The 22,189-nt window shown below is 39.5% G+C and overlaps 2 protein-coding genes across 8 annotated transcripts; one reads left to right on the plus strand and one right to left on the minus strand.

Annotated features, from left to right (window-relative positions):
* The first annotated feature begins 1,638 nt into the window (after positions 1-1,638).
* LOC147504615 (disease resistance RPP13-like protein 4) lies at positions 1,639-21,742 on the plus strand. 6 transcript variants are annotated; one of them, XM_086557425.1, is made up of 5 exons: positions 1,639-1,990; positions 2,122-2,205; positions 2,399-2,622; positions 2,713-2,786; positions 18,926-21,742. In XM_086557425.1, the coding sequence occupies exon 5, from the start codon at positions 18,931-18,933 to the stop codon at positions 21,466-21,468; it is 2,538 nt and encodes an 845-aa protein (XP_086413551.1). In that variant the 5' UTR covers positions 1,639-1,990; positions 2,122-2,205; positions 2,399-2,622; positions 2,713-2,786; positions 18,926-18,930; the 3' UTR covers positions 21,469-21,742. The 6 variants fall into 6 exon arrangements, with proteins under 6 accessions (XP_086413551.1, XP_086413549.1, XP_086413547.1 ...); XM_086557423.1 differs by lacking the exon at positions 2,399-2,622 and adding an exon at positions 16,467-16,544; XM_086557421.1 differs by lacking the exon at positions 2,399-2,622.
* LOC147504616 (uncharacterized) lies at positions 6,624-18,392 on the minus strand. Of its 2 annotated transcripts, none has more exons than XM_086557428.1 (2): positions 17,726-18,392; positions 6,624-12,023 (listed from the first exon to the last, which is right to left on the minus strand). In XM_086557428.1, exon 2 carries the CDS (start codon positions 9,275-9,277, stop codon positions 7,754-7,756), a length of 1,524 nt encoding a protein of 507 aa, XP_086413554.1. In that variant the 5' UTR covers positions 9,278-12,023; positions 17,726-18,392; the 3' UTR covers positions 6,624-7,753. The 2 variants fall into 2 exon arrangements, with proteins under 2 accessions (XP_086413554.1, XP_086413553.1); XM_086557427.1 differs by lacking the exon at positions 17,726-18,392 and adding an exon at positions 17,375-17,514.
* Positions 21,743-22,189: the final 447 nt, after the last annotated feature.

Below are 22,189 nucleotides of genomic sequence, written 5' to 3' on the forward strand. Positions count from 1 at the left end.
ATCTCATTCTTAGCCACGGACTGATGTACTCCTATTCCCAATCACAGATCTCTTTCAAACGTTATTACCACCGTCCTCTTATCCATGTTTTCCACCTTCAGCGTCTCCGCTTTGAATCTGCACAGATAGTCCCTCACTGACTCTGCAGATCTTTGCTTAACATTGAATAAAGCCGCGATGTCCACCACTCACCTTTTCTGATGTATGAAATGGTCTATGAATGCATGCTCCAACTCTTAGAAATTATTTATGCTTCCAGCCGGTAATCTGTAGTACCAGTCCGATGCCCCTCCTTTAAGACTAGTCGGGAACATCATACACCGCAGCCCATCGTACCGAGCCTCTTGCCACAGAGGCATCTGCTGCTGGAAATGGTGAATGATGTGATCTGCTGGATCTCTTTTGCCATCATATCTCTCAAACCGAGGCTGGTTGAAACGCTTCAAAACCTCTGAAGCCCAGATGGCGTCTGCTAACGGATTACGGTTCAGACCAGCCACCACCTGGTTAGCTACTCCTCCGCGACCTTTCACCTGCTGAAGATTCGCCTCCCTATCATTGTTTATCATCTCTTGAACTTGCTCCATCGTCAAGCCGGTCATCGAGTTTTCAACAAGATCCGGTCCACCTTCTTCATTGTCAGACTCCTCACTTATTTCCACCCCTACATCTTCCTCCGCCATTTCTTTCTCTCTTCTTAGTTCGTCATTCTCCTATCTTAATCTCATAATCTCTTCTTACATAAGTCGTGTCTCCTCTGCTGCTGACCCCGCTGCTGTCTCCTCTGCTCGCTCCCCCTCTTCACTACTCACCATCTCTGGAGCCGCCTCTTGCACTACTACCCTTTTTGGTCTACCCACCCCTCTCTTCGCTCTAGTTGCCATCTCTGAATTGTTTTGATCTCGTCGGTCCCCACAAACGGTGCCAAATGTTGTAACTTCTTTTCTCTCTCTGTTTTCTCTCTTCGCCTCTCCTCTTTTCTTTTTTCCTCCACTGTTCTCTTTATACCCCCTTTCATTCCCTCATGATCATCCATCTGTCCCTCAATCTCTCGGTCTCCCTGTCGCCACGTGTAGGATTTCCGTAAGTACCGTAGGGTCCGCGGACCTATCCTGTGCCACGTGTGTACCTTGCTTATCTGACTCTAGGCTCATCCAACCTTTAACTCACGGCATTCATCTTTCAATCCCATGCCTCACGTGTCCCCCCCTCTCACCAATGTTTCAGTAGCTGCGGCCCTGTTAGGATGCTCCCCGTTTCATTTACTATCTTACTACCATGCCCATCTGTCCTTGATATTCCGGCTGTCATAATTTGGGTCCCTACATTATTTTTACCTAAAAACTAAGGACAAGATCATCTCTACAAAGAACTTCAAATGTATACTCTCCAACCTATACAATGTAACTAAACAATTATCTTGGAACGTACTTACAGTTGTTACAGTTGAAAATAACAAAAGAAACTTGGCATTGCTAAAAGTCCCAAAAGTTTACACGCACTCCTAAAAGTCCCATTGGAGGGTTATAAGTTATAACCAGTTCGCAAGTTTTTCAAAGGACTTCTTGTGACTTTGAAAAAGACAATCACCACTTTCACTTTGAATCAAATAATTGGCAGGACCTAATGGAAGAAATGCTTTACCGTGGTGGCAGACAAGATTCCCTTTAATTTATCAATCATGAGTCTCTTTAATTCTTCTCCACATGCTTGATGGATTCTGCTAATTAACCTTTAGAAATCTGAACTAGTTGTATATTGTATGCATTATTCATCTCCAAAACTCTTCGTTTCCTCATTGTGAGTTTTCATACCATTAACTCGTTGTCATTATCCCGAACGAAGTGAGTTTTGGGCCAGCGATGCTGAAAGCATAAAACTCACTTGTCCGTCTGTCCGCACATTTTTGTCTTTTAGTGTTCCAGAAAAAAAATATCGCTGAGAACACCCGCTCCATTCTTCTTCTTCCTAAAGACCTCGCCGCTTTCAGGTAACCCCTCTCTTCATCTTCTTCTTCCTTTCTACTTCGTTTGGCCCACCAGTTACCGGTATACTAATTTTTAACCGTTAGTATTTTTATGGTTCTAAAATATCTGGTTATTTGTTCTTATTGGTATATAGGAACCAATTTACTGGCAAGTTCCAGAGTTTTGTTGGCTTTTAGTTTTGAACCAGATCTCTACTGATTCCCAGACTGACACAAGAGTATGCAACATTCATTTTGATTATTTTGATGTATACTATTCCTTTTTATACTTAAAGCTGCCTGGTTGTGAATGCTACAAGGTCATGTATCTAGTGCTTTGAGTTCATTGTCCTTGCACTAGTGACTAGCTAGTCTTTTTTTTTTCGAGAATAACCAATCCTTCGTTATATTAAACAAAAGGACTGTTTACAGCATCATATATATACACAACTAGGGCCTTGGCTCCATGGTGCTTGCGTACTTGCCAAGCAGCAAGATCATGATGTATTGATATAGTGCATAATATGTTGAAGATTTGAGAGCGCGTTTTACTCGAGATGTTTTACTATTCCTGAAGATTTGATATCTACTGAAAAGCGCTTAGAACGTAGTCCAGTGGAATATATGACGACTTGATAAGACTAACTTAATGTCAGGTTGTTAGTCATTTATATAAATCGAGCTGGTCTTTGAACTGCAACAGTATAATTTGAGTTCCTAAATTGTGTGCTCAACCTTGTTTGCAGCACATCGTGTCAGGTAGCTTCTGCTTTGGCTAAGGGGTTATAATAACTATCACAGGTGTTTCTTGGCTACAAAGGTGAGTAACTGTTTGCCCATCAACTTTTTTTTTTTTTTTTTTTTTTTTTTTTTTTTTTTGGTAACTAACGATATATTATATATTAGAACTGGCGCCTGTACATGTGGTGGTGGAACATATGTCTCTATCTATAGCTTTCACTAGCCATAGAGGAGGATCTCCTTCCCATTGGTAGGAGTCCTTTAGCAATAATGATTTATACGATAAAATTTCTGCAGTTCCATTTAGCAAACGGTTACAAAAAAAAATATTAAACCGTAGGGTGAACTAGTGTTACCCCTCACTAGATGAGCCAATTAGGAAACAAAACTTGGTTTGACCGTTAACTTTCAAGTCAAACAACTGAAAATGACATAAATGCCCCCACCTAATTAAAATTGAACATTATCTTTTTGAAAACAATGAGAGCATTTGTGTAATTTTCAATTGTTTGACTTGCAAGTTAACAGTCAAACCAAATTGACCGTGTGTTTAGGGGGGAGACCCTAATTTCCCATCTAAGGTAATACTAGTTAACCATAAAATGTACAAAATGTGAGCTCAACGATCTGATATCCTGGATAATGTACTTGGATTGTCATGCAAGATTAGACGGCAGATTCTCCCAGTATGTAGCTATAGCCTGGGCGTCTGTCTCTATCTCTAGATGTGAGATTTGTCTGGCTATGGCCCATTGTGTGGCCATGAGGATACCTCTGCATTCTGCATCCTCTACTGAAGTGGCATAGCCTGTCCTAGTTCCTGCTACTAAGAAGGAACCGTGTGAGTTCATTAGGATAAAACCAGTACCAAAACACTGTGTGTCACAAAGGTAGGGTGCATCCACATTTAACTTTTGGGATGGGTGAGTTGGCGGTTTCCATTTTGGTGGTTGGTTTGTGGGTGGGATGGTTTGTAGTTGAAGAAAGGAGTTATCTGTGGGATTTTTCATCTTGCATTTTCCTTTATCTTTTTTATGGGATGAATGAGTTATCATGTGAGCTTGAAATTTGTTTGGTATTAATTTTTTAAACACGACATTGCAACGAACTTTCCATATAGCCTAGGTAAGATTGGGAGCTCCATTTTTCATTATTGAATTTCCATTGATTTGGTGGGGATAGCCATATATCAATCCATTGGCACGTTGAGAGGTGTGTGAGAGAATGGAGAGTGATAGCCCATTGGGAAGTGAACCAACAGGCCCTAGTGAAAGGGCATGTGAGGAGCATATGGTGTAGTGTTTCATTTGGATGTTTGCAGAGAGGGCATTGATGTGTTGGGATGGGTACATGAGTTCCTATTTTTTCGCGTGTCGGAGCGAAATCATGATAGCATTTCCAAGCGAAGTTAATTGCTCTTGGGGAGGCATTGACATGCAAGATCTTGAGGAAATTCTTGTTTATATGGTTTGGTTCATTAACACTGGGAGTGAGTTTTTTATACAAGGATTGAGTTGTGAAAATGCCTTTTTTTGTGAGATTTCACTTTAGATGGTTTTGCCCTTCGTTGGCTGCGTCTTAGATGGATAGTGCGGATTTGTACGATCGTTTCCACAGAAAACAGGTTTTGGAGAAGGGGGATGTTCCACTCTATTGGATTGGCAAGGATGAGGTCTTTGACATGTGTCAAAAGGGGTAAGGAATGTTGTGGGGTGTCTAGTACTGTGGGGTTTTCGGGGATTCAATGGTCGTCCCAAATGGAGACAGCAAATCCGTCTCTAATATGCCAGATGGAATTTAATTTGATGTGCTCTATCCCTATGCAAGTACTGTGCCAAATCCAAGAAGAACCTTGGTTAGGGTTGGAATTTATGGCAGTACTATGAGGATGATATTTAGCTTTGAGGATAGTAGCCCAGAGGGAGGTAGGTTCAGTGATTAATCACCAAGCCAGTTTTGACAGCATGGTAATATTTGAGTTTTCTAAGTCACGGATACCAAGCCCGCCCTGGCATTTGGGTTTGCAAATGAATTTCCAACTTTTTAAGTATATCCCATGCAAGTGATTAGCTTGGTCAGTTTTATTATGTTTGCCCCACCAGAAGTCGTGTTGAAGTGAGTCCATTTTTTGCAAGATTTTCTTTGGGATACTGAAGCAAGCCATTTGGTAGGTAGGGATAGCTATGGTGACAGATTTAATGAGAACAGTTCGGCTGGCTTGGGAAAGAAGTTTACTTTTCCACCCTGTAATGCGTTGTTCCACCTTAGCTATAAGTGGATCAAACATTTGCATTTTTGTTTTCCCCATAAAGAGAGGGCACCCAAGGTATTTTTCGGAAGAAGAAATGATGGTCATGCCCATGAGGCGATGGATGGATTGTTTCTCAGAATGACTCATATTAGCACTGAAATGGACACCTGATTTGTTAAAGTTAATGTCCTTGATGCAAATGTTTGCTATGAGTGTGTCCATTAGCGCCATAGCCTCTTCCGTGTTTGCTCGACAGAAAAGGACACTGTCATCAACAAAAAGGAGATGGGAGATTTCCAGGCTGTTCCTTGATACGTGAATACCATGAAGCTGCCCTTGTTCCCGCTTAAGGTTTAAGAGTCACGTAAGAACTTCCATACAGAGGATGAAGACGAGTGGAGACATTGGATCGCCTTGGCGCAGACCCCGAGTACCTTTGAAATAACCATGGGGTGAGCCATTAAGGAGGATGGAGTAGTTAATGGTCGAGATGCATTGAGATATGCATGTATGAAATCCATTTGGGATCGAAGCCAAGAGTTCGGAGGATGTTTAGAAGGGATTCCCATTCGATGCGGTCGAAGGCTTTTGACATATCAAGTTTAATGGCCATGAGACCGGTTTTACCCTTCTTTTTTTTCATTGTGTGCAAGATCTCATGGGCGATGACAATATTATCCGTGATCTGGCGCTTTGCGGGGAAAGCACTTTGGAGGGGTGAGATGAGGTTGTGGAGTAGGGGTTTGAGTCTAGCCGCAATAATTTTAGAAATGATTTTATAAGAAATATTGCAAAGGTTGATGGGTCTGAAATGGATGGGGGTGGTTGGGTGATTGTTCTTGGGGATAAGGACTAAATTGGTGGAGTTGATGTCAGATAGACTATGGGGATGATCAAAGAATTTTTGGACGTAGTGACAAATGTCCAAGCATACAGATCCCAAGAATTTTGGTAGAAGAGGCTAGGAAAGCCATCTGGGCCTAGAGCTTTAGTGGGGCCTATACCAAAGAGAGCCGAACGGATCTCGCTTTCTTCAGGTATAACAATGAGATCCTAGTTCTCCGGTGTGATGACATGGTTGAAGAGGTGGGTGAGAGAGACTGGTGTGGGTTGGGATAACTTGAGGATGGTAGAGAAGTGGGTGAAGGAGATCACCGAGCTTCCAGTTGTCATTGGGGTCTTTTAACCACTCAATTTTATTAGATTTTCTGCAACACACCGTCTGCATGTGGAAGTATCGTGTATTATGATCACCCTTAGCTACGATTGTGTCTCCAGATTTTTGCTTCCAGTGGATCTCTTCGCGTTGATAGTTCTCATGGAGTTTGGAGATAAGGATTTTTTCTTGAAGGACAATATGAGGTGTGAGGTTTAACTTCTGAATAGATTCAATTTGGTGTTTGAGATTTATGTTTTCAGTAAAAATATTCCCAAAATGTTGTTTATTCCATTTTTTTAGAGCATTTTTTGTTTGGGTTAGTTAGACTTACCCCATAAATAGTTGCAATTAGTGTCCCCCCATTAATAGTTGCAATTAGTGTTACCCCCAATTGCAAGATCCAGATGAGATATATATATATATATATATTTTTTTTAGGATGAAGAAAGAAATCGCCGTTGGATCTTACAAATGGGGGGGGGGGGGGTAAGTCTATCTAACCCTTTTTTGTTTTGTTCAAGTTAAACCCAAGATGAGCAAGGGGTTCAGTGAAATGGGAGTCACGCCAATTGGTTGATATAAGTTTGGGGTAGGAATCGTCTCTAATCTACATAGCTTGAAAGTGAAAAGAACGAGGGAGTGTTGTGATGTTTGGTTGAGTATCCAGGAGTAGAGCAGTATGGTCTGAGGTTGTGGTGGAGATGTGGCTTAGTTTGGCTTCAAGGAAGATCAATAGCCACTCGGCATTGGTGAGGCTACGATCCAATCTTTTCTTCACAGAGTTTAGACCGGATTGTTTGTTCCACCAGGTGAAAGGGTTACCAGAGAACCCAATATCTAGGAGACCCGTATCTTGAATTAGTTCATTGGCAATAAGGCTCTCATTCGAGGAGTAGGGGTCTCCCCCTCTTTTTTCTGATTGGTTAAGGATGATATTAAGGTCACCGATGATAAGCCAAGGTTGAGAATATTTTTCTGCTAGAGTTTGAAGGAATTGCCAACTATGATGTTTAAGCTTTGGATATGGACTACCATAAAAAAAAAAGATATAAGCCACGTGTGATTATGTGGGTGTGAAGTGATCAAAACAGCAATCATGTATTGGCCCTAAAAAATGGGCAGTAGTTTAACAGGATCATTCCAAAAAATACAAAGACCGCCTGCAGTTCCTACGGGGTTAACAATTAAGAAATGTTGGTAAGAAAGTTTAAACTTAAGAGAATAAACATATGGTTGTGGACATTTAGTTTTTGATAGAAATATAATATCGGGGTTATTGCTATGTACTAAGTCTTTCAGCTCACTAACTTTAGAGTTGCCCCCGCATCCCCTACAGTTCCATGAAAGTATTTTTATAATGGCGACGGGGACTGTTCTGGGACAGTCGCCAAACCCCGATGGTTGTGCATGAACATATATCTATGATATGTAGTAATTCTTGAAAAGGAAAGGTTAGATTGGACCTCAGAATTTCCTCGTTGTGATGTTTGGTGAATCCCCCTGAGATGCTCAGAAGCAACATAGCTAATTCCCTCTCTAGCGAAGTGCGGATGCTTGTGAATCCTAGAGCCATGCCGATGATAATAGGGTCTGTTGGATGCATCTGGGTAGCAAACGGGATTTCTCCTCCATATAACTATTGTTGAGTAATCTCATTGGGTGTTCTGGTCATATAATTAGTGGAATATGGGACCTGTTGATCCTCAAGATTAGTTTGCAAAAAATTCGGAGGACCAGTAAGCATGGGGCTTACTAATTGGAGGTTGTGAATTTCTCCTGTAGTGGTTCCTGTAAAATAATGCCCAATATCTTGTACTCCAGTGGCATGTAACTGTTCTTCGATGCGAATGGACTCAAATCCTGGGGGAAATGGTGCCAAATTCGAATTGGTATAGCTGAGAGCAGAGAGATAGCGTGACATGAACGAGCTATTCACAAAGTTAAGAAGTGAAGACGATGTGAAGTTATGTTGCTCCAATAATGTGGGGTTGGTGTCGTGATTAATGTATGAGGGTTGTGGATTGTAATTGTGTATTGGTTGGTTGATGGAGGCAGAGCTTCTGGTGATATATGGGGACAACTGTGTATGGGGTTTATGTTTTTTGTTTGTTTCGCTGGCACGAGGAGTGAATTGAGAGTGTGCTGGTTGTTTGCCGTTAGAGATCAGTGAAAGTTGGTGTGGTGGTGGGAGGAGGCCTGTTGTTGGGCTTGGTTGGTGGTTTGGAAGGGATGGAATCATGGTTGTAGAGGGGGGGAGGTAGTGTTGGGGATTGTTATTCGGTGGTGGTTGGAAGGTGGGGGTATTGTTGGAGGTGTTGATGGTTATTGGATTGGAGTTTGTTCCGAAGTGTGGTGGTGGGTGATGGTGGTGGGCTGGTATTTCCGGTGGATTGGTGGGTGGATTTGGAGTGGTGGGTGGGTTTGGATTGGTAGGAATTGGAGTTAGGTCCAATGGGCTTACCTCTGGTATCTTGTTAGGAGCCAGGTCGACTTGTGGGCTTGGTGCCCCAGGCCCATATGGAAAATCTTTTGGGAGATTGCTTTGAGCATATATTTTAGTGTGGGAGAGAGGTGACGGTTCACGTGAGACTTGATTGGTGAGGCTGGGTGCCACGTGGATCGCTTCTGAACCTTGCAAATTAACCGGAATAGTGTTGTGGTTTCCCGAGAGAGTTTGAACTATGAGCATGTCGTATGTTTCTTGATCATCGAAATCTGAATAGCCGCTTCCGATTTGCTCCTCAGGTACAACTGCTAGAGGTGTTTGAGCTGCCATAAGAGTCCCGACTGGGTGAACATATGGGGGATCATGGCATGCTATGGAACGATGTCTAGTCTTGAGACACTTGATGCAGAATGGATGCGACAACTTATCCGGTTTAAATTTGACGTAGACATATTCACCAGTAAGGGTTGATGCTTCAATACCCAGTATGATTGGTTCCTCGACATTGATGTCGATTCTTGCTCGATACCCTTTTCGTAGCCTCGGAAAGCCATCTGGTGGGTCCACCTTCAAGAACCTGCCGGCACTGGAAGAGATTTCTTTTATTGCTTCTTGGCTGCAATGATCAAAGTGGAGTCCCTCAAAACTGAACCATAAAGGAACACTGTTTAACTGAATGTTGTGTGGATCCATGCCTGTGTCAAATTCCTTCATGATGAAGAGATGACCAAGAACATGGAGAGGCTGATAAGCAAGAATTCACATTCTTTCAGTGAAGCTGTTAAGATTTAACACAAACAAGTTATCTTCTAGAACCAGGATGTCCATTCCCCTTTGTTTCTTCAGTTGTGTTCGGATTGCAGTTAGGGCGTTGTCTACATCAAACGGGATGGTGGTGTTGAGTTTGCAGAGAATACTGAAATTCCATTTGTTGTGATTTTGGAGAAGGGTCCCATGTTGCAGTAGCATTTTGCCTTGGTTTATGTTGAGAGTCTGGGAAAAGGAGTTAGAAAGATGTTCTATATCCGTACCCATCTCAGTGTAGAGAAGCTTGTTGTAGCACTATGGCGGTGAGTAGGGACCTAGCTATGTAGATCTTCTGGGAATCTGTGGAGGATTAACCTGCAAGCACAATCAAAAGAAATCTATGAAGTAGATAGTTAATATTAAAAAAATAGTTTCTAGGATGATTGTATAGTTGGAAGTGGACCGAATGATGGTTGTATAGTTGGAAATGGACCGAATGAGATATGGTAAGAAGAAGGATCTATGTTGTCAGGTGGTTTTTGTTGGCGGCTGAAAAGTTTTCCTAAGCTTTACCCCCGGGGCGAAAAGCTATCTCGAATAGAGATAAAAACTTGGTCCTGTATGTTGTTTGCACAGGCTCCCCATCAACTTTTCTTAATATGGCACCTTGAATTTTTGTGAATTTTACAATGAAAACCAGCTGCATAATTACTTATTTTAAATATATCCTGAGTTTCAAAACCCATACCAATAGTTTTTTTTTTGGTAAAGACACCAACAGTTAAATCCACGATCTTAATCAATTAAATATCATCATTAGTTTCTTCGATCTTTGTTTAGCTTTATCATACGATTATTGCTATTCCCTTATTAATTAGTATTCTAATCCTCAACAAAGCTAGTTACTTGAACCGTGTGAATACCGTCATCTTACTATATATATATATATTACCGATTGTGCACATGGGTACCACGTGGGCTCCACCAATTTTTTAAAAAATTTATAAACGTGAAATTACCATTTTGCCTCTGTATGTAGACTTTTATCTGATATGGGGCCTACCTATGACGACACAATTAACAAAAAACTATATTTTAAAATGCAATTACTATTTTACCCCTTTAAAAAAAATAAAAATCAAAAAATGATTAAATGACGATTTTGCCCTGGGACGTACACCAAAACACTATTCATCATACCCTATATTTTTCTAAGATAGTAAGATATATGAAATGGTAATTTTGATGTATGTCTCTAGGGGTATTTTAGTAATTTCAATGTTTAAAATAGTTTTTTTTTTAATTTTTGTATGGGAAAAATTGTAATTTAATTATTTAAAAAAAATTATTTTCTCAACATCCTGGGCTTCCACTTTTTTTCCCTTGGTGGGCCCTACGTGGCTTGGCCACGTGTAAGAGACTAGTGATGTTAAAACTTTTCACCTTCAAGCAGCTCAAACATGCTTAAAATTTGAATGTCATTCTCCCTTGAAACCACAATTGCAGAATATGACGCAAGTTTATGTGCATCCTCATCGAAAACCACTCTCCATCGCCTCTGTCAGCAACAAAAGAAAGCGAGGTTTCATTCACTAGTCACTACTGACCGATATACATATTATACATATAACTTCGTCTAACGCTACAACGTTAGCATCACCTTGAACCAGACTACCATACGATGAAAAAGCAACGCACTGTGATTTGGAATTACTTTCTTGAAGGTGCTCGATCTAACATCATCCTCTCCTAAAAAATGATTTAAGAGCATGTATAGGAAGAACACCCCAAATATCACCCTAATCCACCTTTGGAACTCCAATCCTGATTTAGGACATCCTAATCTCATCATACAACATTTAACCAGTTGAAAACTTCGTGATGTTGCATTCTAAAATGTAGTTTCTGTTGATCAAGATGTGTGCTGTGAGGATCAAATATCACAATAGCGTATTAATTCATCAAAATATTCTCCAGTCAAGAGGAAATTCTTCCACCCTATTCTTGCCCAAAACTCAGGGGAAAAGGATTTCCTATGTTGTTGTAACCCTCCAATCACAAGCAATGAAGAATGCGTTGGAGCAACTATTACAATGCATGAGCATAGCCCCTTCCAGTTCCAAGGCAGTGTGAACTCCATTGGTGTTCATAAGAATGTCATAGGTCCCTCTTCAAACTAATAACCTGTACCTCTAAAGTGATACAAACACACCACTTTTCAGGGAAACTAGATTTAAACTTTTGGGAAGTTCTATGAACTCTGAAGCAACCGTGTGGAGTCAAGACTCACAAATTGTAACACCCCGACCCACTATATCCCAACTGGCCACTCCAAGATATAATAGGTCGGAAAGCCCAAGCCACTATACCGTCTAAACAAATGCCAGAACAATTCAGTAACTCGGTTTACAACAATTAACAATTGCATTAAACCTAATGAAATGACACAATGAAAATGGATTAAACACGGAGAGTACACTAAAGTTACAACATAATACACACCGGTCTAGAATTACATTTGAAGACTATATTACATAACTAACTGTGTTGGAATGTATTACATTGTCATCCGCTCCAAAACGAAGACAAACCCCAAAATAAATATATACAAAACTATCACAACTTTAAAAAATGGTGTATACAACAACTATCACACAACTTTAATATCTACACACTTGAAACTTATGGCGCTTCATATCTAGGTGGTGTTCCCCTGAAAAATTTAGAATGAAATGCATAAGCTATAAGCTTGTCCAACTAATAAACAAATTTATAAACCTTACTGAGGTAGACAATGAAATATAATAGGAAAAATCTAGTAATCTAATGCACAACATACTACACATGGATAAAATATATAACACACACAAATGCTTAAATTGTTTGATATACATCAACTCATAATGATAATACTAATATTTACAGCCAAAATCTTCTACACTAGAAGATACAAATAATGGTCAGGAGTGGAAACTCAATACGTAGACGACACAGAAGTGGCAAACTCCCTACTTGATACCATTAGGTGGTACCATTCAACGTGAATGTAAAAGTCTAAATACTTGATATATTTTTATCTTGGATAAATAATACAAATGACTCACTCCATATAAAAGAAGAGGAACACGTAAACACTTTGATCTTTTCTAACCTATAGGACCTATATCTCAACATTCCCCCTCAAGCTAAGGCGAAATATACAAACGGTATATTTCAGGCTTGCAATTACAATGCCAACCCTAACGAGGTGTATTAATAAGACTCTCTCTTAAGCAAATACAAAGGCAATCGATAGATAACGTTTCCATCTCCACACTCCAGATGCAAGCACACTTATGAACGAGCTCCTGGTAACAACAATAATGGCTCCACTTGGAAGCTCCAAAAAGAAAGGCTCCAGGCACATAGGCCTCAGCAGCTCCAAAAATAAAGGCTCCGGACACTTAGGCCTCGGTAGCTCCACCAACAATAGCTTCCGAGTGTCCTCGGTAGCTCCACCAACAATAGCTTCCAACACTCCCCTTAACTAGAAACCTTTCCCACACCTTCAAATACTTCTCCAAGCTTCAAGCAACAACAACAACGAACCACAATCTCTGGCATCCAACAACACATAAATAGCCTCAGGCATACTTGCTTCGGGCACACAATGGGCCACTAGTATCACGCACTAGGGTAAACACAACAAGACTAAAACTACCACTTACTACGGCAGAAAAGAGTTTCTCAATTTGAAAAACCACAAATGGTGCATAGAGAACGTGGTGGATATGATGCTTGATAACAAGAAATGCTAACATGGTAGAAGTTTTAACTAAACATGAAGACAAATCACTTCAAATCAGTAGCATCGGTTTATGCAGTAGAAAATCAATCCTATATTCATACTGGGAATGCATCAACAAAGACAAAACCAGCTCAAATAACCAAAGAACCAAACATGAACTCTAAAAAAACTTTCTCTCCACCGAGACAACCAATGGATTTCCAAACACCAGGGTTGAAGAAAATATCCACTGACTTTTACTGCCTAAATTCATTATTTAGGACCAACACAATAATAATCCAACAATAATAAAAAATCAACATCGGGTCAACCTGATTGATAAATCAATAGACCGACAAATCTGTATTTCCTCTTCTTTTTGTAAATCTTGAACATAAACTCTTTAAAAAAAATCAGCAAGCTCATAACCAATAATCTTGTAGACCAATTATTTAGACACCAAATAAAAAACACATCACATGGCATCCATCTCATCTATCTGACAGTGTGAGTCCAATAGATTTGATCAACATATGCACACCAAACGACTACCTTTCCTACATCTAAGGTATCTAAGGTATGAACGAAGTGAAGAGGAGAAAAAATCAAGTTAAGCGAGGATTATGGCAAGCTTTGTTACAACAAAAAAAACTGATACAAAAAACAGAAGCTATATCTACCAAAGAAAAACAGAACACCGAGAGAGGAGGAAACTACGAAAGCAAAGCTAACAAACTAAAAATAGAGCTTGCGAAAAGAAAATAACCTTTGCCTTTGCTTTTGCCTAAGAAAACTTTTTTGGCCACCACTCACAAGAGGAAATTTAGATAGAGAGAAAATATCTTTACCGGAATTAGGTCACCAGCCGGTCACTGGTTGCCGAATTTGTCAGCAGTCAGCACTGGCGATTGAAAAACGTGATACCTCAAGATGTAACCTAGGACTCTGATACCACGTCTAAATACTTGATAAATTTTTAACTTGGAAAAATAATACAAAGGACTCACTTTATATAAAAGGAGAGGAACACGTAAACACTTCTCTTATGACCTATGTGGTACTAATCCAACACACTAATAGAACTAGGGTGCAGAAGGATATGGTTCGGATTGGATATGGCTGTTACCGAATCTGAATCCAAAGGGTTACATTCACAGTCGAATCCAAATCTAAATCCGACAAATGTGTCATTGTGGTATTCGAATCCGAATCCAAGGTTCGATTCAAATATCGGATAGTATCCGCAATAAAAAATCAGTAGGGAATCTAATAACCATCCAAATCAACCAAAAGATAAAAGATCACAAAATTTTAATCTAACAACTCCATTGATTTAGCTTGAAAATTTTGAAACTTTTCCCTAGATCCAACAAGAAATGGAATAAAAAACGAAAAAGTTGTTCCATGTTCTTCAACAAAATGTGTCCATATGTGATTTTTGGAGAAAGTGAGGGCGATGTTAAGATGTTAGATGAGGACAAGAAAAGAGTTTATCTCCTCATATGGTTCTAGTTATAAGAAGGTGGCGGCTATTATTCAAGTTAGAAGAAAAGTTGTTCTAACCTAATAAGCTAATAGGGTATCAAATGACCATTTATGCCCTCAACATACAACACATTTATTGTATAGATAACTTGCCATTTCGGATCGGACGAATTCGTGTTCGATATCTTTTCGGATGGTAAAAAGTATTATCTGAATCCAATATCTCTGAAATTTTCGAATATTATCGGATTCTTCGAATACGAATTGGAATCGAATAAGATTTTTTAAATATCTGGGCACCCCTAAATAGAACCTATATCTCAACAGTGAACATTCACCTGGTTGCACACACTACTAGCAAACTCACTACTTGACTTAAGTTAGGGGAGGTACCGCCTAGGGGTGTCTCTTTTTGCCGAATTTCCGATTTTTTTGAAATCCGACCCGAAATTGGTCTGGCTCTGGGTGTAGTTTTCATGGGCTGATTTTTTGATTTTCAAAAATTCCGAAAAAAAATTAGATCGGATTCGGATATAACTTTAAAAACCGATCCGATCCGATATCTGATCCGAAAGTTCCGATATATAGCCGATCTGAAATTTCCGATATTATTGCCAATTTATTCCGAAAATATGTACTTATCTCACTATCCACTTAATTAGATCTCGACCAGATCTCGACTGTTCATTCATTTTCTAGTTTTTTACTTCCAAAAACAAAACAAAAACATAACCTAGACGCTACTTTCCCACTTGAATTGAACCACTCCACTGTCATTACACCGTCTGTCATAACAACAATGATATGAAAAAAAATGTCATTGAGTCATACAATGATTTTCAGACCAATCCAAAAGCCAAATTCTAATAGATAGAATGTTATGTAAAGTTATTTAGAGTCCAAGACCAGAATCCATTATTTATGCAGACACTTCACGCTTCAATTTCCACACACGAAAAAAGATTGAAACATTATAAATACCCAGACCTTAACAGAATGCAATGCTTGTTGTTGGTGGTTGTATGTTCTTTTTCTCATTTTTTCTTAGATCACTTGTTTGAATGAAAATAGATTTTCTCAGTAAACAAGTGTGTATTACTGTTGGTACATTGGTGTTGTGGACATGATTTTCTCTTCCTACAATGAACATTGGCATATGATATTCCAAAAATAATTAAAAGTAAAGATATCTTTGAAAATTTACCAAGTATTCTGAAATTTTCGAAAGTTTCAAAATTAAAAATATATTTTGAATCCGAAAAAAAATTGGAACGGATTTGACTAGCATATTAGGTTCCCAAAAAAATTTGGAAAAATTCCGAAAGAGATTAATCCGATCCGAAATCACCCCTAGTACCGCCAAAAGTCACAAACACACGTAAACTCCCAAACACTACTAGTTGCAGGTACCGCCCATGAGACACTCAGGCGTGGCACCACTACTACTTGTAACTGTTGTAAGTACTGCCTATATGAGACACACGTGTGAGCAAACTCCCTGCCACCTTTTACTAGTAGAGGTACCGCCTATACATTGACACGTGGCAAACTCCCTCCCAAGTTAGTATGAAAATGATACATTCAAGTATTCAACCATAGCATCTCAAACAGAAAACAAGATGAACCAATGCAACAACCAACACTTACATAAGTTTTAAATTCAAGCAACAATAGGTAATACATGAACTAGATTTTCTTATAACTATTTAGCGATAACAACCCGAAATAACCCATTAACATTAAATGATACAAATGATACGAGCGAGATCAAGGCAGGGCGGCTATTATGTTTGGGTGGCCCTAGGCGAGCTCTTAAAAATTGGCTTTCTGTCTTAGGAAAAATAAAAAAGCACACACACACGCGCGTATTTTTTTTTAAATTATTAATTGTATACTGCATTGCAGTGGGGGCGTAAACAGAGCAATGCATTTCGTGATCATAGCCAATCTATTTAGTCTTTCTTGTGACATGCTTGACCAAAGGTAAAACTTGATTGTCTAACATATTATATATTCAAACTCATAATTCATAAACAAAATAAATTTTAAATTGAAATAATAGAATAAGCAATTCAAATAATTTTAGTATTGAGAGTTTGAGACCTCATACATTTGTTAGAAGAACTTTCGCAAAAAGAGAAGAAATCCGACATCCGCTAATTCACTAAAATAGTCTGAAATCTGGCATCCTCATATCTCTTATTTTGCTACTATAAGTCTGTAAGTTTCGTTTCGTTTATTTTGTTTAATGCAGTTGGGCTTTTGAGTTTTGACTAAATGGGCCTAGCCAAACAGCCAAACTAAAAAAAAATAAAAATGAATATGGACGTAGATCAGTGGGTGTGCACTTGTGTAGCAGCTGAATGCCCTAAATATTAGCAATCAAATGGGAGCCCTAGGCGGTGGCCTATGCTGCCTACCCCTAAGAGTGTTAAGCTTAATAGGTGCTCTACATATTCTCCAAAAATCAATCAAGATATATTCTAAGCGCATCACTTGCACGAACCAACACCTTTACATCTGATATTAACCCGTCCTTAGGGCAATTTTGGAGAATAATTTTTCTCCCTTCAGTTGATCAAACAAGTCATCTATCCGAGGTAAAAGATATTTGTTGCGAATAGTGATTTTGTTAAATTTTCTATAGTCGACACAGGGCGAATGAGCCATCCTTGACGAAAAGAGCTGGAGCTCCCAAGGAGATGTACTGTGACGAATGAACCCCAGATCTAGGAGGTTTTGGAGTTGGATCTTCAACTCCCTCAGCTCTGTAGGAGCCATACGGTAAGGAGTTCTTGCGATAAGGGTGGTACCTGGAATTAGGTCAATGCTAAACTCCACTTCCCTTGCAGGAGGTAACCCTGGAATGAATGTCACCGAAAACATCGATGTACCCAGCCACAACCTCAACCTATCTCATATCAACCTTTTTGCTTCCCAATTTCTAAGTGTGCCATGAAAGCTTCTACTAAGGAATTACCTCTTGCAGCTACAATTACTATAGGCTGTCGTCCATGGAGATCTAAAATATAGTTTTGGCGTAGCAGTTCAACCGTACGTACATGGTAAGCTGCTAGCCAATCCATCCAAAGAATCACATCAAACTCGTGCATATCAATTAAGTACATCAAATCTACAGGAAATTCCAAATTATCGACTAATACCTTCTACTACTGCACCATCAGCTCCTCCATCACAAGGTATCACTGCATAAACACGACCTTGTGGGGCTTCCTGCTGAGTTCCCCCCTCAACGGTCTCTGCTGCCATGCCCTTTGAGATTCCTGAGTTTCAAATTGAAACCCTCTTTGGTCATTTTGTTTTTGCTCAAAATGTCTTTGGTCAATTTGTTTTTGCTCAAACTGTCTTTTGGTCAGGTCGCCTATAGTCTTGCCCATTGTACTTTTCAGGAACTCTACAATCCTCAATTTTGTGACAATATCTACCACACTTATGACAATTTCCACATAATTTTACTTGGGCATCTAACGGAACTGGAAACTTATCACTTTTGTGACCAAACCTACTACACTTATGACAATTTCCATAAAACCAGTTGCCTAGGACACTCAAGCAATAATTAAAACCAGCTGCCGCTGCATTCGTTCTCTTGAATGCTTTCAAGAGTTGCGTATGAAATTTTCTTTTAGACCCTGGTTCCTCTAACACTTCCAATAAAATTAGAGATACTTTTCAAGGATGGTAGAAATAGAATCCCATATAGGGGCTGCATTGGAAGGGTGTTTAATCAATTGCTCCCTCAAATTTGGAGATAGAGCACTATATAAAGGCTCCATTGGTGATGCCCTAACTTGTTTTTCCTCGTTTACTGTGACCTTCTTAATTCATGGTTAAGTTGCATAGATTCACCAAAGATAAGTACTGTAAGTAAACCTCCGTTTACCTCATTTTTCTCTTTTACGAGGTTAGATATATTATAGTTGGAGTACTAATTGCTATTCTTGACAAGCCAACTATGTTAAAATATGAACTAAGGTAATCATACTAATCTAAAAATTAAAAAAGGACAACTGAAAGACATATATACACAATCTTTTGTGATCATTTTAGTATGTTTGTTATATTTATATAGCCGTTTATGGTTTGTTACCTCCTGTTGTTACTTCACTTCACCATGGTCATCCCGATTTCTTTTATTACTAAGATAAAGCGGAACATGAGGACTTCAACGAGTTCATCTGACACCAAGAACAAAATGTAAAAGTATGCCTCCAAATTTCAAAAGTTCACGAAATTAGGAAGTTGTCTACATAAAGTTCAACTGAAAGAAATTCATCTTGAATCTCACTCTGAAAAGTGTATTTTTCTTCCATAACCTAACAGTTGAATATTCTGTTTAACAGCATTCATGGATCCACTTACAAGCGCTGTGATTCAAGTCCTTGTACAACAACTGTATAATTCACTTGAAAATGAAGAGAAGACCTTACTTGGATTCAAAGAGGACTTTGAGAAAATGAAGACCAAGCTCAACTTGATGACATCGTTTCTAGCCGACGCACAAAGGCTAGAGAGAAATAGCAAGGATTACTTGACTTTCAAGACAAGCTTAGCTCAAATAAGAGATTTGATCTATGATGCTGATGACATTTTATTAGATTGCCAAACACGAGCTGCTTACGAAGAGATCTCCTTTTTCCATGGCTACACTCCTCGTGGGTTCTCTTTCCGACATAAAGCAGGAAACAAACTAAAAGAAATCAACAAGCGAATTGAGGCAATGGAGAGTCAATTGAATACATACCTCAATCCAGTTAGTCAGTGGATCCTGAGCAGCGGTGAAGGAATAAACAGAAAGGCAAGACGTACCTCACATGTTTCGGCTTCCAAGATAATAGGCTTAAGAGAGGATACAAATAAGATAATAGGCTGGATCACCACAAGCGAAAGTTCAAATCGAGTTGGCATCGTGGGAATGGGAGGGTTGGGCAAAACAACAACTGCCCAGAAGATCTTCAATGACGTAGTCGACCATTTTGATAAAATGATTTGGGTCTCAGTATCTCAAACATTTTCTGAAAAAGAGATCATTACCAGCATGTTGAGGCAATTAGGAATCAATGAGACTGTAATTATCGATGATGAGATGCTAGAGATTCAGAAAGCCCTCAGTAATAAGAAATATCTTATTGTTATGGATGATGTGTGGAATAATGATGGCGACTGGTGGAGGCACATTTCCTCATATCTACCAGAAGGGGAGAAATGCAACCAGAGCATCATCATCACAACAAGAAATGAAAGTGTTGCAAAAAGCATGGGGGTCACTCGTATCCATCATGCCAGAAAGCTTGATGAAACTGAAAGTTGGGATTTGTTCTGCACGGTGGCTGCAAATAGGCAGACAAGCAAGGATTCAGAGTTTGAAACAGTAGGGAGGGAAATTGTGAAGAAATGTGATGGTCTACCACTAGCCATCAAGACAATAGGAGGGCTACTATCAACCAAAACACAGTCCCTTCATCAGTGGAAACAGGTAAGTAAAAATTTCCGTAATGAACTGGCAAACAGAACTTCAGTACCTGCTACTTTACAACTAAGCTACGATGATCTCCCAGCGAAGCTTAAGCAGTGTATACTATGCTTCTCTGTTTATCCTGAAGACTACGAAACCAGTGCAGAACAACTGGTCTATTGGTGGGTTGGGGAAGGGTTTGTCCTTGGAAATGAAGAAAAAACGGCAATTGAAGTGGCTTTTGAGTGTCTATTGGAACTGGTCAATAGATGCCTGGTTGAAGCTGTAAAGCAAAGGGGCTACGATGGAAGAGTCTACAAATGCAAAATGCACGACATGGTGCGAGATTTGATCATAAAAATGGCAAAGGAGGCGGCATTCTGCAGCTTTGATGAAATCAATAAGCAGAAACCGGAGGTTAACTCCCGCCATTTGGGATACACAAGGGAAATGGATGAAAAGCTCCTGGAGAACAATTCAAAATTACGGGCATTCTTATTGATGGAAAGTTGTCCGCTTCCAGTACATCGAAATACTGGACTGGCCACAGTTAACAGCCTTAGAGTGTTGGATCTCTCAACCAACAAGCTAGACAGCATTCCTGTTGAAGAGATGTGGAGTTGGATCAAATCTCAAAAGCGCCTTGCGTATCTCAGCTTGCGGAGAATTAGTTCCCTACAGGAGCTGCCAGATTGGATAAGAAAGCGACAGAACCTCCAGATTTTGGTCATAACAGAATGCAGTAACTTAAAAAGGCTTCCCTCTTGTATCACAACTTTACAAAGTCTGGTGGTCTTGGATGTTGACAATTGTCCTCTTCAATGCCTACCTCGGGGATTAGGGAGGCTTACCAAGCTTCAAGTGTTATCCGGATTCAAGCTACCAAGTCCAGGTAAAGATGGCACTCTACTTGTTGAGCTCAAGGACTTGACAAATCTCAGAGTACTTAGAATAAACATAAGTAAACAGGATGAAATTGCAGATGACGAAGCAGAATCCTTATCAAAGCTAGAACAACTCCAGATCTTATCTATTGACACCAAGGATTGTGATCATGAAATAATACCGCTTATGGATAAGCTTTTGCCACCAATATCCCTTCAAGAGTTGTACCTTAGGTCCTACCATGGAGATACCAGTCCTATCTGGCTCAATCCTTCTTCCCTTCCTGAGTTGCTATATCTTTACATCGAGCACGGTGAACTCACTAGTGTAAGAACAGACTTCTGGGGTAATACAGGAAAGCCTTGGAAAATTGAGGGCTTATGTTTAAAGTACTTGCCTCGCTTAGAAATGGAATGGAAAACAGTGTGTAGCAAAATGAAATACATAAGGTATTTGGAGGTAAGCCGCTGTCACAAGTTGCAATCATTCCCCTGCAACGTCAACAACTATGGAGTCTGGGAGAAGGAAGAAGAGGAAAGAGAGTGAAGACGGAAGGAGGACAAAAATCATGAAGAGAAACTTCATAGCAGCAACAGTGTCACCATCAATAAAGTGTCATCCCTTACATACTTGTTAACTCTCCATTAGAGATAGTTAATCATGTTCTAGCGTTTTATTGTGTGGTTTTCAGACAATATAAATCTTAATTGCGTGGTTTTATTGTGTGGTTTTCACGAAACTCGTATTGTAATATAGTTCACGAAACTCGTAAGTTCTATCTTTGTGTTGTCAAATATTATGAAAAATGTGCCTGCGTACTGATGATGCTCCCTACATTGTTGAAGAAAAGAAGTTTCATAAAAAGTTCTTGAAGACCTGCAATGATCATGGGAGGTAAGTGTCTTATTTCTAGGTATAGGTTTTTTCGACTAGGACACACATTCCTGTACTTGAGATATGTTTCAGACCTTAGGTAAATTTTCAAAAAGTTTTTGACTGTTAAAAGAATGGATATAAATGGGTAATACTTAAATAAAATTGGCATGCAAAGTTCCAGACATTGTTCGATCTCTCAAAGGCTTTTTATCTGCTTCATTGATCAAGTGAAGTTAGGGATTAACGCTTCAACTGGAAAAAGTGTTAAGGAAAGTTCGATTCAAATAAAAGATGACGGCAAATTTACCACAGCCTTGGACTTAGCTTGAGGTAGTAGGTCGGAGACTAGGAGTATTATGCAGCTTAGTCGCATGTTATACATGCGAAAGTT

The sequence above is a fragment of the Coptis chinensis genome, chromosome 4 (genome assembly GCF_015680905.1).
Source record: "Coptis chinensis isolate HL-2020 chromosome 4, ASM1568090v1, whole genome shotgun sequence".
NCBI lineage: Eukaryota > Viridiplantae > Streptophyta > Magnoliopsida > Ranunculales > Ranunculaceae > Coptis > Coptis chinensis.

Bases quoted from the DNA above. Each gene is read 5' to 3' on its own strand.
- LOC147504616 (XM_086557428.1), bottom strand. From the start codon at position 9,277: ATGAAGGAATTTGACACAGGCATGGATCCACACAACATTCAGTTAAAC.
- LOC147504615 (XM_086557420.1), top strand. From the start codon at position 18,409: ATGGTTAAGTTGCATAGATTCACCAAAGATAAGTACT. The intron at 18,446-18,925 runs GTAAGTAAACCT...TCTGTTTAACAG, and splicing joins ATTCACCAAAGATAAGTACT to CATTCATGGATCCACTTACA.